Source organism: Hesperophylax consimilis, chromosome 4 (genome assembly GCF_061612785.1).
Source record: "Hesperophylax consimilis isolate HC1 chromosome 4, BYU_Hcon_1.0, whole genome shotgun sequence".
Taxonomy (NCBI): domain Eukaryota; kingdom Metazoa; phylum Arthropoda; class Insecta; order Trichoptera; family Limnephilidae; genus Hesperophylax; species Hesperophylax consimilis.
In genome coordinates, this window is record NC_142839.1 from 33,935,330 (window position 1) to 33,950,661 (window position 15,332).

Here is a 15,332-nt window from a genome sequence, read left to right on the forward strand (position 1 = left end):
ATATTATTATTTTTCCCAGTAAGAAAGTCAGTAACAATAAATATCATTACTTCTCTACGAAGCGAGTTGTAATCTTCGAGGCGTTCGTTGTGTATCATAATTATTCATTTCGTAAGTGCCTCAAGCTAATGCTTCTATATCTATAGAATGCAATATAACATTACAATTAATTGGTCTTAATTACTACAAGTAATCGTGAAAATGATGGTCCAGGTAGAAATATATTACATTAACTCTGAACAGAAATTCTTTGTTCCTAAGATTAACATTACTATTGCGGCATCAACTAATACGTTTCTAACAGTACATTCTCAATTTTTGCAATATTGCATTTGGTGCACGAATTATCCACGAACTTCGTCGGCAAAATGCTAATCTCAAATAGCTTCTCCAAATAAGCATCTATGTCAGCACGTTGTTGCGATAATAATATCAAATTTTCATAATTACAATTCAGACCAATCATTAATTTATTACAAAATCAAAGATCTGATCTCGGAAAAGACATCAGTAGAATAATTTATTTAATTCAACATTACCTACAACGGCTTTTTTATAAACGCATTATCAAATTAAATTCAGGTAACATTTTTGAACCAAAATTTATTTATATATAAAATTTATTTATACATAGAAGAATACTTAATGATCTAATTTTTTATTTAAAATAATCAATCACCGGTTTGACTCCCCTGAATTAACTTTGTTGATAAACTACCATGTTCCCTGTAGACCAACTAGACTCAAGTCACCTTATTATTGCAACAATACTGGAACTAACGCAGAACAAAATTCAATAATCCATCGCTTGCACAGATTAGGCAATGAATATTCCAACATCGATCACGCTGATTGTCTATTATCATATAAAAGATGCATAAAACAAAAATTGTCGAGTAATACCATACCATCATAATGTTTATGTACTTCAGATTAAAAACTACTAGTACCTACTCGATAGGTAGAAGCTGATATCAGTGCATTATATATCCAGAGATGTGCTTTATTTCAAATAAATCCATTTCAAATGGAAATGCAAAATAGGTATTTTCCATTTTGCATTTTAAATGCTTTTCGAAAAACCATTTTGCATTTTGCATTTTAAATGCTTTTCTCAATGCATTTTCCATTTTAAATGCTTTTTTGGAACATTCTTCCCGTTATCTCCACTCATCTTTTTTTCATAAGCCCCAAATATCAGTCGGTCCTCAACCTCGCTATGAGAGATAATTTACATTTGTCAAGTTGCTCCCTGGTAGAAGCCCTGGCAATTGAGTGATACAATTACAAAAAATACTGATTCAAATACTGAACATGGGGCCACACAGTGGGCTGAAAATCGCCTTTCATAGACATAGAGACTTGAATTTTCAAGGGTATTTTTTTTGGCTAGAAATGGATTCTACTGATCATTACTATGCTATAAAATTTCATATGAAGCAATTGCGTGTACAAATGAAGGAGTTATCATTTTTTTAAGAAAAATTTGTCAAAAAAATGTCACTGACATTAAAAATGAGGCTATATCTGGAATCATAAGGTTGGCCATTATATCCCTACACATAGATATACTACTATTTTTTTGTAATTTTTTGACTATTGTGGCGCAACTTGCGATTTTTTTTTTTAAATCCTCATAGTTGAAAAAAACACTTTTTAATGTCAGCAACATGATCAGCAGAATCCATTTCTAGCCAAAAAAAATACCCTTGAAAATTCAAGTCTCTATGTCTATGAAAGGCGATTTTCAGCCCACTGTGGGCCATGACGCTGTAATATTAAATGTTAGATAGCAGTTTCTATGTTTTTACGTTGGCAACGTAAAATATTATTTATTAAATAACATAATTAGTCCCGCGCAAATTTTTTCTGTTTTAATAATTAATCTGTAGTCATGATGTTTTTGGATTTACCATCATCTAATATGTTTGTTCTACATTGATGTCCATTATTAAATGAAAAAAATGTTTAAAAATTCTATAATTATTTTAATTGTTTGACCTGAGAAACCATTTTGCATTTTCAATGCATTTTGAAAATAGGTATTTTGCATTTTGCATTTGAAATGCTTTTCTAAAAACCATTTTGCATTTTGCATTTTCAAATGGAAAAGTTTTGACCCATTTCCATTTTGCATTTCAAATGGTTTTGGGTACCCATTTTGCAAATCTCTGTATATATCATAGTCATCATAGGTACTATGTAAAACTTTATCGGACTGCCAAGCAGTGTCGCACATTATTATTATACACGCGATTCTCCCATTTATTACTTTTGTTTCCTTTTCATATTATAATAGTATATATTTTATTCTTTTCATTTTCTAATAGTATATACCTTTCTAAATATTTTTATTCTATTTTTTACAAACTCTTAATGCCTTTCAGACATTTTATAAGCACTTCATTCTTGCTTATACTACTTTATTGTAGATTATTGCATATAATTTCTTACTTTGACTTAATACTATACTACAGATTGCTACTTATATTTTATTTATATCTCTTTTTTTCATACTTTTAACCTTACTACTATTTACTGATTATACCATTATACTTACATTTATATTGTTGCATTCCTTATGTTGCTGTACTATTCTCTGTAATTTAGTATGTGAATGGCACATGTTGTGCCGTATATTATTATGTGAAAATAAATATATATACGCCTAAAAAGGCTTTTACATAAAAGTGATACATGATGCAGTGTACATAGGAGAATATCTGTATTATACAGGAGATACTGACGGTAAATAGATGTAATCCATTGTAAAGTAGGTACAAAATACACAGTTGTAAAATTGTGTTTACAAGTATAACGAGGAAATATTAAGAAATGATTAAAAAAGAAAACTAAATTTTAAAAAAAAACTAAATATGAAGTAATATTAGTAAAACGTAAGAGTAACATAAAGTAAAAATGAAAATTACAACAACACTACATATAAGACAAATCATTAAAACTAATTTATCAACGCTACTCTAATTTATAGGATTCGACAAAGTGTTTGTATAGATTATGCTTAATTCTATAAATGGAGTCAATAAATAAATCAATTGCACCCCCAAACTTGTTGCCCAGATCATGCATCCTATTGGTCAGTGAGTGTGTCCGATAGTCGGTCGTGTATGTATTGAAGAAGAATGTTATATTTTGTCTTGTATTCCTAGTCGACACTTGGAGTTAAATAGTGACAACGGTGACTCTGTGTAACACAACCAGGACGGAAATAATTCTCCTGTCAGACAGTGTTATTAGATGCAATTGTTTCAGCAAACTGACATTATTAATGTAATCAATAGGAATTCTGAACTTAAAATGTACGTACTTAAGAAATTTTTTCTGAACTGAACATTAGATAGGATTAGTACGTGAGTGGTTTATTTATGTTTAGTACATATTATAATGATGGTGTTGCGAAGCGATTTTGTCGAGTTTATCGCCACGCGTTGTCATCTATATAAATAAAAATCTAAATGTTCGTTTGTTCAAAATCTTAAATCTCCTAAAGTTCTTCACCGATTGCTTTGAATTTTGACACAACTTTACATTCGAATACGCGTGTGTTTTTATATATTCAGATGTCACATGTGATAGGGAAAACATGCTTGACGTAAAAGTAACACACGCTGTGGTTTCTCTATCTGCACAGACCGACTGAGCCACAGCAACTTTTCTTGCTAGTCTTATATAAAACGGTTATAATTATTGTATTTCTGAGCATCATATCTACAAATGGCGCAACATGCAAAAAAGTGTAAAAACGATTTCTTCACTCTCCACTTCTTGTGCCTACACTAATCTCAGAATTTTCATAATTTTGAAGATGACCTACATTAGAAGTATTTAACATAAAACTACTCAAAGTATTACACAAAAAAAACATTATTGCCTATTTAACATTTTCACGGTGGTGTACTTATTTACTTTTTTGCTATGTAGGTATATTAAATTTGGCTAATAATTTTTTTGTTGTTGTTTCAGAATGAGCAATCAGCTGATCCAAGAAGACAGATTAGTTTTAATCAACAAGGACAAATATTGAGTGATGTTCAACTGAATCACCAAAGATTTGGTCTGCAATCAAGTGCATCGAATGATTTCATTAGACAACCATATCCACAAAACAATTTCCCTCTTCAACAATCATCGATAAATTTAAATCAACCAATTCCATTTTCCCAAACTCCACAACAGTTCAATGTGCAGCAACCTGTGCAATTCAGGACTATTCCACAACAAGCTACTCAATCAATCGTATCTCAATCCCAGATTCAATTTGAACAGCCTTTGATCGATAACAACCAAGGGTTTTTACAACAGCCTATCTTACACCAACAACCACAACAAGCAAATCTACAATACCAACAGATTCCGCAGATAAAAGAAAACAATTTCTTCAATCAACCAACAAACGGCCATCAGCAGAGAAACCCAATTGAATTGCAATCAGTAAGATCGAGTCACCAGCTTCAGCCACAGACTCCTACTCTTCAATCGTTCCTCCCAACTATCCCAACTCAAGACACACAGCAGTCAAACAATTACAATTTTGATAGGTATCAACAAAACAGTCAGTTAGTATCAGCAAATAATGTGCCCGAAACTTTGCATATTGTTAATCCCCCAAATCAAAATAATGCTCACATTGCTTTCCAAAATAATGTTGGAGCAACTCCATTATTTTCTTCGAATCAAGGCAGCCAGTTACAGAGCTTACTAGAAGAAGAAAGAAAACAAGATTTGGAAAGACTCCGAGATCTTCAAGAACGTCAAAAGATTATTCAAAAGCACAAGCAATTTCTTGAAAGACAACAACAAAAATCTCAACAAAAGGTAGCAAAATTACATGAAGACTTTACCATCAAACAAAAGAAGAAACAAGAAGAAATTATTGCGACCGCCAGACCAACATACGATTATACACAAAAATCAAAGCCGAGGGAAATTTTGGATCACGAAATCGATTTATTCCAGAAAGCTATTAAACAACATGAACAACTCAATCCAACAACTACTCGTCCCACTACAACTACTAAACCGGCACCGAAAAGGCCATCGACCAAAAGCCGAACTCGTCAAAGAATGAAGTCCCGCTCAGAAAGTGATAATGAAGAGTTATACATACAAGCAAACCGACAAAAGATTTACAAACAACTAAAATCTGTTCTCAACGAAAATGGTGAGCCAAATAATGGCAATGTGGATTCAGGGGATGTTGCTCCCAATAAATTGCAATTTATTCAAAAACAAGATATTCTCAAGCAACTGAAGCTTGCCATAGCTGAAAACTCAGACGAAATCAATGGTAAAAACTTCACGTCTAGGGAAATATCATTACCTAACGGAGAGAAATTTGAAGTCATCAAAACAACTGATCCCAATCTTATTGCCGGAGCTACTCCGTTATCTGCCGATAGTTCAACATTGTCTCAGAGAATATCGTCTTCCCTCAACCAAATAAGAACACCTCAGACAACAAAGCAAACAAAACTTTCTTTTGAAGAGTTGACCAAAGATGTATTACCTCCCGGAGCCAACTATGAAATTATAAAGCAAGGTGGAAATGGAAAACTCGAAGAAGTTGGAAACCTGCCAAATGAGAAGAAAGTTACGTTTGTGTTCATTGAAGAACAAAATGACGGCACATACAAAGTAAAGGGTGTTAAGGGAAATGAAGATTCGAAGGACGCTGTTCCAGATGTTGATAGCATCTTGACAAAAATTAAGGAAGGCGAAATTCAACTTCCTCCTGTTACAAAGAGACCCAAATCATCTTGGTCAACTAAACCTACACACTCTACAAGTGAAGTCAGTTCTTCACATTCTCAAAGAAAAACCACCGCGTACTCTCCGAGGCCAACGACTACTTATGTGAAATCTACAACTCCAAGAAGACAAGAAAGTACTTTTGACCACTTCGAAGCCACTAAACTACACTCTCAAGCTACAACAACGCCGAAATATTACAATTCACCATCACCTTCTTCTCTTTCTATTAACCATAATGGAAGTCCTTCTAGTTTATCGGAAGATTATGATTCAACCACTTATCCGACTACACTCAATAGCTATAAGTCTAGTCGTGCGGAAAAGCTGGAGAGAAATTTACCAAGCTCGACAACATACACGCAGCCCCCTCCCACAACTATCAACAGTCATCAGATGTACACTCCGTCGACTTCCCAGTTCGACCAGTCATCGGGATCAACGCGTAATAGTCACAAAACGGAACATTCTGCATTATATTCACCAAATCTGAGTTCTCCGACTTCCTCAAGTTACAGCAACGATGAACTTTCTATTTACCCAAGTTCGAGTACTTACTACCCGAGCACCAACTTAGTAGCCCGTTCCACTACTCCCAAACCGGTGCCAGAAACTGCTGGATCCCAGGTTTCATACACCAGCACCAGTGCTAGTCCCGGTTTGATCGAAATCTTCAAAGAGAACGGACTTTTCGCTACAGCAAAGTATTTGAAACAATCTGGATTAGATACCATTTTGAATGAAACGGGGCCTTATACAATTTTCGCCCCGACAGATAAAGCTTTCAGAACTTTGTTGATTCAATTAGGAGGACCGGATAAGGCCGAAGAAAAGTTCAAAGAAAATCCCAGACTTTTAAGTGGTGTAAGTATTTTCTTATTTTATTAATAATTTCTCATTTATGAAATGACATGGTAACAATATAAAATGTCTAAATAATAAATAATATTAACGTCATTTTCTGAATAGACTTAATTCTATTAGAATGAATGTTTTAGTTCAGTTGTTGAATATAGATATTTTTTTATGAAATATATTCAGATATTTTGTTTATGTATTTTTATTCGATATTTTACACCTGAAATAGAAAGTTTATAATAATTGAAAATATTTATCTCTAAAAACAAAGTTAGGAAAATATTTTATTTTTCAACCCCCTCACATTTTCGTCGATACATTACTTGAATAAAATAACTAAATTATGAATTAATACCACCTATTGATTAGATGGGTGTTTTTACTGTTCTGTATTTTATTTTTGCAGCTTTTATTGCACCACGTGATTCCCGGCTCTTTCGAAATTTCAAACCTTCAAGACGAGATGACGGGAGTCTCTTTGGCTGGAACACAGTTGAGGGTAAACCAGTACGATATGCACGACGTGGAATGGAACGAAATTAAGGTGAACCATTATATTTATGTATCAAATAACTACAAGGACATAAATACAACAACATTCATCGAAATTTTAATTTGCAGGCGGTAACTACCGGTAATAACCGCGAAACGTCTAATTACAGATAAACCTCATAACACCGCCGCGCATTTTGTAATTTGTTGTTGCCTACTCTCTCGCAGAATACTGATTTTATATTATGTCCACAATTATGTATAATGCCTTTTGAAAAATCAAATGAACAAAGGAAGACAAAGACATATTTTATTATGGGACGTCTCCGCTGGGAAGAGCATGGGGTAAGGATAGGGGCTATCCACAGGGCCGGCCCTGTGAAGATGCAATTGGAGCAGTCCACTCCGAAAGCCGTCTTGCCAAGGCACCAAAGGTTCAAAGAGCCAAGGCGCTGGTATTAACACCTAACACAGCGCCCTTGAGGTTTTTACTATTGCCATGCGCCGTTTGGCTCAGGGCCGGCTATACTTCCAAAGAGATCGTAATAAGCCTACACCTAAACGGTTCCGTGTGAACGCAGATTTAGGTATTGGGAACTCTTTGTTAAAAAGTAAAAGGTTCTACTTAGAATGGTGTTTATTTACGTTACAAATAATAGGTCTGTATTTAGCTACACTGTTCATAGTGTTTATTACCCGAGCGTTGGTAATTCTCTGGTTCGAGAAGCTTGTTCCCTGTAACTATAACCTCACAAGCATCTGTTGAACTCTATCGTTATCTGACAGACTCTGGAGTAAGCTTTATGACTAGCGCCATCTATTGCTTAAATACTCAACTTATTACCATACATCACAGTAACAAAAGACCGCCAAAAGAGGAGACATTTCTTAGAGACAGTCAGTACTCTCCACGTAGGAATCTTTCTTCCGTGATACTCTCCAAGGATTGTAGTGCCTATGATGAATTTGATGTAAAATCAATAAATTTTGCTTAATTTCCTTTACCAGGTGACCACAGTGAATGGTGCCCGCGTGATCACAGAGAAGCAAGACATCCACATCCCCCAGGGCATCGCGCACGCCGTGGACCGCGTCATGTTCCCGCTGCCTGTTGGGGACCTCGTGCAGACCCTGCAAGCTGACCGCGAGAGGAGGTTCTCTAACTTCCTCAAGGCGCTGTTTTCCAGCGGCATGGCGGACTCCTTATCGGGAAGCGGTAAGCTGACATTCTCTCCAGATCCAATTAGGTACCCTGGTAAAGCAGTCTGTTGACACCGAAGCCCATCGCATCGGCGATCTTCCTCTGCTTCTCCTGCCTTCCCACTTTGCCGGTGACCACGAGCTTCTCAAGGGTCCGAATTTTCAAACTAACTGAGGATAAGTTTATTTATTTTCACATATTTTCACATAGTTGTAGGCAGGCAGTTAACAGCATATTTTGTTTATGGTTAGATCTTTAAGAATGGATAAGTTAATTGCTAACTTATAAATCTGCACACATCACATCCATAAGAGTGGAGAAAAGAAGGGGTTCAAACTATTTGACAATACTGAACAACAATAAGTAGGTACTGAGAAACTAGTAAAGCACATATAAATAAGTTTCGCCAAGTTACAAAAAAAAACATTTTTCTAAAAACATTTTTTTATAATAATAAACTTTAGATTTAAGCGTGTGAGGTTTTATTCTAAAAGTGGTTATTATTATCTGAGCGTTTTTCAACAAAATAAGATAATTTTCAAGATTTCATCGGAACTTTGCGGAATCCTTATAAGCAGTGTGCTTGAATTGAGTTTCTCTTTATTTTCGTCCTACACAACATGACCAAATAGCGCACGTTAATGTTATTTCTGTATTGCGTGGGTAGACACTTTCTCTGACAGCATATTACTTGCACGCTGCAGCTGTCCCCTCTCCTCACATCAATTGATATCACGCTACAATTGTAAATAACAACTACGGGTAGTCTAAGATTACCTTAACTCCTCTGGCTACCGAGGTAATGCAGCGCTACGCAAAATGTTCCTGGATGTACAAAACTTTCGTACACCGCATACTAAACTTATGGCGAAGACTACGCCAATGTATACAGTCCACGATTACAATAATCATCAATGTCGCGGTTGCCTGGATGGAGTCCCCCCCTGACCCTCTGAAAGCAAGAGTACCTATATCAAATATCATTGGTAATTTGAATAAATTCTACACATAAATAAGGTAGAAATTAGAACCTATTTCGCGATTTTTTTTGTCATTATTATTACGATTTTATCGATACAACGTTTCATTGTAAGTTTTTTTTCATGTCTATCCCACTAGAAAATGCCTGTGTCGAGACAGACGTGGGAGGTTCATAAATGCGTACAAAAATACATACATAAATAATACGAAACTACTAAGGTTAATTACATTTTTACGTTCTTTCTTTACAATTGAAAAGAATAATTTTTCCAAGAAAAACGAAACAAATAAAATATATAGGTTTATCCTATTGGGAATAGTTATTTAAAGATATTGTAATAATAATTATGGAACTTTGTCTTATGTTATGAAAAAAATATTCATTGCAACAGTGTTTTGAGCAATTGATATAATGTTATAAAATTTGGAAAAATACGTTCGTAATTAGTCTTTTTCTAGTCTTATAATTAGTATTATTACTTTTATCATTCCAGACGCAAAAACATTCACCGTGTTCGCGCCGACCGATCGCGCCTTCTCGGGTCTCAGTGCCGCGGATCTCCAGAGCACGCTAACCGACAAGGAAAAGGCCAAGGAGTTGGTAATGAAGCACGTCAGCCCCGGCACGTTGTTCAGCGCGGGCATGCGCTACTACCAGGTCAAGGACAGCATCATGGAGGGAAAACCCATCACGCTGCAGAAAACATCAGGTTTGTACAGAATCTTCCATCAGTACAGGTTCATCCACACGTACACTTTGGTGAGACGGGCGACGGTACCAAGCGCCGCTCCAGGCCGCCATGCAGAAAAGTCTCACAATGGACTTCGCTGGGAACCGTTACCTTCCTTTTGGACTTTACTTTTCTGCGCGGCAGTTTGGAGTTGTTCGCGCTACCGTCGCTCCGAAGTAAACATGTAATGGTCGCTAGCATCGGTCAGTGGTTGAGTTGGCTTCGCATTTGGGTCCTATCCAGGCGTCGTGAGTTCAATTACTCGGCGTGGTTCGACCCACTTGTTGAATGAATTTTGACGTTTGGCGTATGTAAGTATGTACCTTCGACGAGACTCACACAAATGTACGTACTTTCGACGGCGATTGCGAGCAACCTGGATTGGAGAATCGATACCCAGGACCGATAATTCACTGGTCAACACATTTTTTGTCCCTTTAACGAAAATTTCACGCTGATTTCATATATGTGATTAGTTTTTTTCTATCACGTCAGGTTTTTATGGGTTTTAAGTTTTACTAAAATGTGTATTGATTCATATTTATTCGTGAGTTATCATTGATTTTTTGATTTTTTGATTATCCATTCCACTTGGTCATGCTGCAAACATGAAAGAGAACTATGACAACAAGCTGCTGTTAACAAAATATAAATATGTTAAATACGAATGGAAAATATGTGGTGATCTAAAAATAATAGGGCTCCTACTAGGACTGCAAGCGGGATACACAAAGTATTGTTGTTTTCTGTGCGAGTGGGACAGTAGAGACAAGAAAATCCATTATGATTGGAAGGACTGGCCTACTAGAAAGCACCTTAAGCCTGGCACGAAGAATGTTCAATATGCTCCCTTAGTAAAATCTAAAGATATCTTACTTACACCCTTACACGTTAAATTGGGTTTGATGAAAATTTTTGTAAAAGGCTTGTCTAAGGATGAAAATGGCATGATTTACTTAAAGCAAAAGTTTCCTAAGTTCAGCGAGGCAAAAATTAAAGAAGGAATATTCGTGGGACCACAAATAAGGGAGGTCTTCACTGATCCGAATTTTATAACAGTGTTGAGACCAGTCGAGCTAGCCGCTTGGTCAGCCTTCAAGAATGTTGTCGAGAACTTTCTTGGAACTCATAAAAGTGAAGACCATATCAGCATTGTGTCTGAAATGCTCATGGCCTATAAAAAAAAAAGTGGGTGTGTCAAGCCTACGCAAGACAGAAGTGAAACTTCTAGTATTCCTCTCTCTCTATTTTCATTTCATCATCTCTATTTTCTCTCTTAGGTTAGTTTGAAAATTAGAGGTTAAATAATTCAACGACGAAGCATGGATTTGCTTTTTCTAATATTTTCTTATAGATGAATGACGTTCGATTAATGTATAGTTCCAAAAATTTTCAATTTATTCACAAGTATACAATATTACATAAATAACAATATTACAATTAAAAATTACAAAGAAATTACAATGACAATTTAACTCCTTATAATTATACTACTATATTGTGAAATATTTATCAACTCTTATAGGTTATATTTACCTTATGTTAATGTCATCACTGTGTGAATCAGACTCTCCTCTTCTTTGGTGATTCTCAGGGGATATTTCCTCTTGTGCCACTGATGTGTTCATCACCTCTATCTCGTCACTACTCATTTTTAACACTGAAATTCTGTACCAAACCGTATGAACCACAATCAATTACGTATTTCACTCGTATTACACTCACGACGCAGTATACTAACCAAGCAGCTGATGCTTGGCGTGGCGCAGTTCGCTGGTGTCTGAGAGAGAGGAAAGAAGAGAAGAGAGAGAACGTTCGTGAGCGGCTCCCCCACCTCAACAAGCGCATATGGTGAGAGAGGGACAGTGAACGGTGAGCGGTGGTGGGGGTACCCGCATTTTCGTGTCGATCCTGACTCGGTTTTACTCCGTCCCCGAAAATCCATTACGCGCCTAAAGAAGTTTCACTTCAATATGGGATGTAATACGTCACTAAAAATACACTTCCTTCACTCTCATTTGAATTTTTTCCCCGAAAATATGGGAGATGTCAGTGGGGAGCACGGCGAACGATTTCACCAGGACATTGCGGCTATGGAAAAGTGATACCAAGGAAAGTGGAGTCCGTCTATGCTAGCAGACTATTGCTGGACCCTGCAGAGAGACTCTCAAGATACTCACAAGCGCAAATCAGGAGCAAAAAAAAATAAATTGAATTAGTTTTGACATATTGTTAAGTAAGTACCCGTCATACTATGGAAGAATAATGTCAAAAAACTTTGGTAAATACTAAAAAAACCTGACCTATCAAATTTTTTTTTGATTCATTTCGTGTTTATGGATACTAAACACATATAAAAAAAATTAGCTATGCTTAAGGGACTGCACTTAAAAAAATAAATGTCGACCAGTGTAATGAGTTAAACGCGCCTGGCACGAGTCTAATTTTGGCGCTCTTGCCAAAACCAGTAAACGCCTGATTATTTGTAATTTCATTCGCGCTGTTTTAATGAAAAATAATCTTAACGGCGATGTGTTAGGACTGTTAGGTATTATCAGCGCCTTGGCAATTCGACGCCCGGAGCGGACTACTCCAATGGATCCATCTCTTTTGACCTAACCTAACATAAATCACCAGTAAATACTTTTCACCATAAGAATTTAAATAAATGCATAAATTCGTTGCTTTACAACTTAACGCCTCGGGGTGAGGTTCCCATCGCCCATCCAACCTGCTTTCAAATGAAAAATGCATTCACGAAAAAGCTGCCTAAAATCCAGATCTTTAATTTGCACAACTTGTTGACCCAGTTTGCAGCCTTAAGCTGATTTCTCGGGCCTTTATGTTGGGAATGCGCTTTTCTAAGGATTATGTACACCCCGTTTTTTGTTATCAACATATTTCAAGTAGCACTTTTTAATACGTAGTAGGTACTATTAAAATATTATTTTAGAAATTATTATTTACCTAACCGCCTCACTTTTGATAAACACAGATTATGGAAAATACACATCGTTTCAACAATTATTATAAAAAAACATATATTTACATGCACAAAATAAACTATTAGGTTCTTAGTTTGAGTTAATTAAGTAATTTATGCGTATTTAGATTGAAACGAAACTTTTGAAATGTCAAATCCTTACTAAAAAAATTTGTTTAGCGAGAGAAATATTGAACTTTTAATTAAAATGAAATTTTAATGCATCTTTTACCATCTCAGCCCGATGATACCATTACTAAAAAATACTTTTATATGCGTAGGTACATAGGTACTAGCTTAGCTACCTAACCAGAAAATATCTTTTAAATTGTTCTGATAATAAAATTGTTCTGTTTTGTTGCAAAAGCCCGCTCGCCCGATTAAAGGCTAAATGAATAACCAGGGTTTTGATTCTTCAATCCAGGCCGCTCGCAATCTGTGTCGAAAGTACAAAAAAATGGTCGACATTCTTATTTTTGAATCTCGTCGAAGGTACATAATTATATACGCCAAACGTCAAAAGTCATTCCACTCGAACAACGAATGGTTCGACCCGCTCGAATGACTTCGTTGAGAATCTAGGCCCATCAGTTACTTTTCAACGCTCTTCCTGTTTTCTTTCCCACACCACACAGCCATCCCTATTCTTCCAAACATTCATACGAAGTGAGAAAACTCAACAAATGTTTTACCAAGATCCGTTTGTTCCGAATTTTTAATAATTAATTAAATACTGTAAATCACAATTTATTTATTAATTCATTAACGCCCTTTTTCGGGCATTTACATTTGAATATTAAGAAATATACTTTTTTATTGTACATAACTGAATAGCTTCATTAACAACATTTTATATTTGTTTAAAGATAAATTGAAGATGTCCACTGACTTGGTTTAATTGTTTCCCTCCATTAGTATTCTGGGCAAAGAGGAAAACATATGGTAGTTGGTCCCGGAATTTCTGCAATTGTTCATTTTTTATATTTATTATTCATCTCACAGTAAATATCTGAGATTTTGCACCAATATTCTTTTCGATTCAAAGCAATTTAAAAAACAAATTGTCCCGAAAGAGGGAAAATTTTGAAAAACCGCTCATCAACTGGGTATCTCGTAGTCAGTGCCGACCCCGATGCAAACGGCGCCTAACGCTATTAGCGCTGTGTTATGGTAAGTATACATTTGCGAACCGAAACGCGTACCGAGCCACGAATTACGGGAAAGGAACGAAGCAACTGCAAGCGGTGTTTCGCGCCATTTGCGGTTGCATCATTCCTTTCCCATCATTCTCGCAATTCGGCTCTAGCATTAGGTGTTACCAGAGGGGCGTAACTCCGATCGAAAATTGGAACCGTGAAATGTATCCACCAATGAAAAGCGTGGAAGGTCTATGGAATAAACTTTCAGACTTTTTCATTGGTGTATAGTATAATAAGTAGAGAATTGTATTGTCTATATATTTGCATATCTATGGTTATTTAGGACCAATTTGTTTCATACAAAGAGCCCGAAGATATCGATCTAGTGAGTGGTTAATCTATTTACGTTAAAGCCCAGCTACACTACTCACGAAGTTGATCGAAGTTGACCGAATACGATAGTGTGGGCACGAACTTCACTTCGCTTCGGGCAACTTCGCTTCGCTTCGCCCGACTTCCGATTGTTGTCGGTAAATGCGCCCGAGCCAAAGGAGTCGAAGCGTTACTCGCGAAGTTGCACGAGTGTGTGGGCCCGCACTTCGAACTTCGGCTAACTTCGTCGAGGACTTCGTCGAAGCGTCGAAGCGAGTAGTGTAGCTGACACTTAAGTTAGGTTATCGGCTCCTTGGCGCTCTTGCAAGTTGGCGCCCAAAGCGGACTGCTGAAATTACGCCTGCACGGGACCGGCCTTGATCGTAGTTTTAACTCTTGCACGGAACCACATTTAAAAAAATCTATAATGTACGTGTATTTTTTATTATTTTTTTGGTTTTCAGGTCGTATCAAGGTAAACGCAGGACACGTCATCACCCACAACATCCCAGCCACCAACGGGGTCATCCACGCAGTAGACACTCTTCTCTAAAAGCTGATGAATCCAAAAATCCCATTATTTATCTATCTGGCTTCAGTGAAGCTTCGTGCAAATAGTATAAAAGATATTTTTCAACTCAAAAACTCACTTTAAAAAAGGGATTAAAATGAAATCCAAAAAATTGTATTTTAATCAGCCATTTAACAATAATATCAAACTAGTTTGTTTAGCGTAAGATATTAATTTTAATGATGTAAATACTAATTGTAACAAAATAAACACATAATTAAGTTTGTAAATATTA

General features: G+C 36.1%; 1 protein-coding gene across 1 annotated transcript; it reads left to right on the plus strand.

The window, feature by feature from the left end:
• The first annotated feature begins 201 nt into the window (after positions 1–201).
• LOC149424605 (uncharacterized) lies at positions 202–15,170 on the plus strand. The gene is made up of 6 exons (XM_089631075.1): positions 202–213; positions 4,198–6,633; positions 7,034–7,171; positions 8,128–8,335; positions 9,796–10,011; positions 14,991–15,170. The coding sequence occupies exons 1-6, from the start codon at positions 202–204 to the stop codon at positions 15,077–15,079; spliced, it is 3,099 nt and encodes a 1,032-aa protein (XP_089487201.1). The 3' UTR covers positions 15,080–15,170.
• Positions 15,171–15,332: the final 162 nt, after the last annotated feature.